Genomic DNA, 2,984 nt, shown 5'->3' with positions numbered 1-2,984 from the left:
GAAAAATAAAATTTTTAAATAAAGAAAATAAAGAAGTCTACCTCTTGGTAAAGTTATTAATAAAATATGAAAGTATGAAACTAATTTTAATTAATTAAATTTTAGTTAATTTGATTTTTTAACGATCATCCAGACTTCCAGATAAATGCACTCATTTGTTGTGATGATTGAAGTCACGGTGACCTTTGTCCCGCAGGTGTCCGACACCCTCTCTGACTGCAGGAAACACCTGACCTGGGTGGTGGCGGTTCTGCAGGAAGTGGCGGCGGCCGGAGCTCAGATGATGTCGCCTCTCGGAGAGCAGGAGGGTCTGTCCGCCGTCAAACTGGAGGACGTGGCGTTCAAGGCGGGAGAGCAGGTATACGCCATCGTACCTCAGTTTATCTGAATAAGAGAAATCACACAAAAAACATAACTGTGAACAACAAAAAGAAATATATGAATATCACAGCCTCAGAAACTTACTTTATTCTATTTTATTTTATTTTTAGTGTAGTTTTATTTTATCTTATTTTAGTTTAGTTGCCCAAAGTTAAGGATACTACTAATACTATTGTACTTATATGTATTCACTCACAAAAACAGATACATGTAAGTGTGTACCTGAATAAATAAGTAAAAAAATAAAATAAATAAAGGTGAAATACAGTTAAAAGAAAGACAGTAAAAGTGGATTTTATGTTGCCTTCACATGTTCCTCGGAAATATTGTATTTACCGTAGTTCCGCCAAATAAAATATAAAGTACAAAAACACAGTTATAGTAAACAACTAGCATGAGTATGAAAATATTTAAATATAAAAGTAAGTAAAATATGCTGAGTATGTAAAAAAATCTAAATGTAAATAAATACACAAACAGGCAATTAACACTAGTATGTAAATATTTTTTTAAAAAGTGCATGTAATATGCTGCGTGAGTAAAGTTTGTAAAATTACATAAACATAAACAATTAGCACTAGTATGTGAATATTTGATGATAATATATAATGTGCTGAATGTTTAAAATGTGCTGCAACACAAAGTATAAAACTAGTACAAAGGTTAAAAATATAAAAATATTAATATATGTGCAATGCTGCAGTGAACACCAGAGATATACATGAGTAAGAATAAAACTAAAAATATGCATATGATGTGTCGCATGTTACATATAACATGCATCGAAGAGTTGGAGGAATTTTTGAATAATTGCACAGAGGATCGCTGTGGTCGTAATATTGCACCAAATATTGCCGTTAGGACAGTGACTGCTCTGGTTATTGATAAACATACGATCATTTTTAGATTTATGGCTCCCAGGGCGCCAACCCCTACGAGTGTCTGCGACAGTCCTGTGGCATCGTCATAGCAACCATGAACAAGATGGCCACCGCCATGCAGGAGGGCGAGTATGACTCAGAGAGGCCTCAGAACAAGGTGACTCAGCCCGACGAGGTTTCTTGTTTCAAAACTCTTTTAAACGTTTTTGTTTTTGACAGCAGGAATCAGAGTTTAAGTTTTAAATTCACTCTGTTGTCATCGATCAGAACCCGCCGCCGGTGGACCTGCGGGCGGCGGCTCTCCGGGCTGAAATCACAGACGCAGAGGGTCTGGGGATGAAGCTGGAGGACAGAGAGACGGTCATCAAAGAGCTGAAGAAGTCTCTCAAGATCAAAGTACGTTAACACGCTTACCGGCTGAAACATGCAGCAAATCAAGTCAAATCTGGGCAAATGAAGACAAAACGGCTCCCCTCCAGAGAGCCTTTTTGTCTTTTTAATGGGGACAGTGGACGTTTAGTGGGAGCAGGTCAACAGTACAAACCACACAGAAGCTACATACGTCATCTGAAAGCTGAAAGCTGATGATTGATTTGAGATGCAGCCCAAAGTCAAGTTTTTCACAAACATGATTAAAACTGTTTTCTTTAGGGGCCGATTAAAACTTCGGAAGCTCAGAGCAGGGACGCTCAAATTACTGTGCTGGGGGACCAATTCTGCAAAATCCAGGAGGCCAGGGGCCTTTAAGACATCTCGGATTTTAGGATGTCTCCACGATTTTATGATATTTCGAGGATTTTCGGACATTAGGGTCTTTGTTAGGACCTCTGTCAGAGGGTGTGGGGAATCCTCTTCTGTCACTTTTTTAAATAAACAAGTTCTATATTGATGCTGTTTTATGCACTCTGACACCTTATGGAGACTTAAAAGTACAAAAAACAAATCAGAAAGAATTAATAAATAGCCAAATTCCCTTCAAAATACCACGTCAATCAAGAAAAATATCTGCAGACTGAGTAACAATGACGGATTAAAGAAATGTTTATAGTGTGAAACTTGTGTGTTTTCAGGGAGAGGAGCTCAGCGAGGCGAACGTCCGTCTCAGTCTGCTGGAGAAGAAGTTGGACAGTTCGTCCAAAGACGCGGACGAACGCGTTGAAAAGATTCAGACTCGGCTGGACGAGGCTCAGACGCTGCTGAAGAAGAAGGAGAAGTAAGAAAAAACACCCTCTGACTGCAGATTCAGACTCACGACCTGAATCCGCAGCCGTGTGATGTTGTCCTCCTCTCTGCAGGGAGTTCGAGGAGACGATGGACGCCCTGCAGGCCGACATCGACCAGCTGGAGTCGGAGAAGGCCGAGCTGAAGCAGCGAATCAACAGCCAGTCGAAGATGACCATCGACGGGCTGAGAGGAACCGGCCCGTCAGGAATCGCCTCCATCGTCACAGGAATGGCCGGAGGTGAGCAGGAAAAGTGCATCATAAATCGTATATTTCTAATAAAGAACCGAAGGAGCCAAATTAATACGAACAAGACAATTTTTTGAATATTTATCATTATTTAACACCAGCTGCCTTTGACCTTAACAACCTGTGACCTCCTCTCTGTCTCACTCTTTTCTATTTTTGTGGGGTTTTTTTCTGCAGAGGAACAAAAAGGTATCGACCTGCTTGTAGTGACACGTTGTTGATCTTGCATGCTAATTTATGTTTAAAAAAAA

At 40.0% G+C, this 2,984-nt stretch overlaps 1 protein-coding gene across 1 annotated transcript; it reads left to right on the top strand.

Moving 5' to 3' along the window:
* Nucleotides 1–163: 163 nt before the first annotated feature.
* On the top strand, nt 164–2,922 carry LOC121965956 (dynactin subunit 1-like; the record flags this gene model as incomplete). Its single annotated transcript, XM_042516063.1, has 6 exons — nt 164–358; nt 1,288–1,419; nt 1,530–1,658; nt 2,333–2,475; nt 2,558–2,724; nt 2,911–2,922. Coding segments are annotated over exons 1-6 (778 nt in total), but the record flags the coding sequence as incomplete, so codon positions are not given.
* Nucleotides 2,923–2,984: the final 62 nt, after the last annotated feature.

Source organism: Plectropomus leopardus, unplaced genomic scaffold (genome assembly GCF_008729295.1).
Source record: "Plectropomus leopardus isolate mb unplaced genomic scaffold, YSFRI_Pleo_2.0 unplaced_scaffold22512, whole genome shotgun sequence".
NCBI lineage: Eukaryota > Metazoa > Chordata > Actinopteri > Perciformes > Serranidae > Plectropomus > Plectropomus leopardus.
This window is presented reverse-complemented; position numbering and strand designations above follow the sequence as displayed.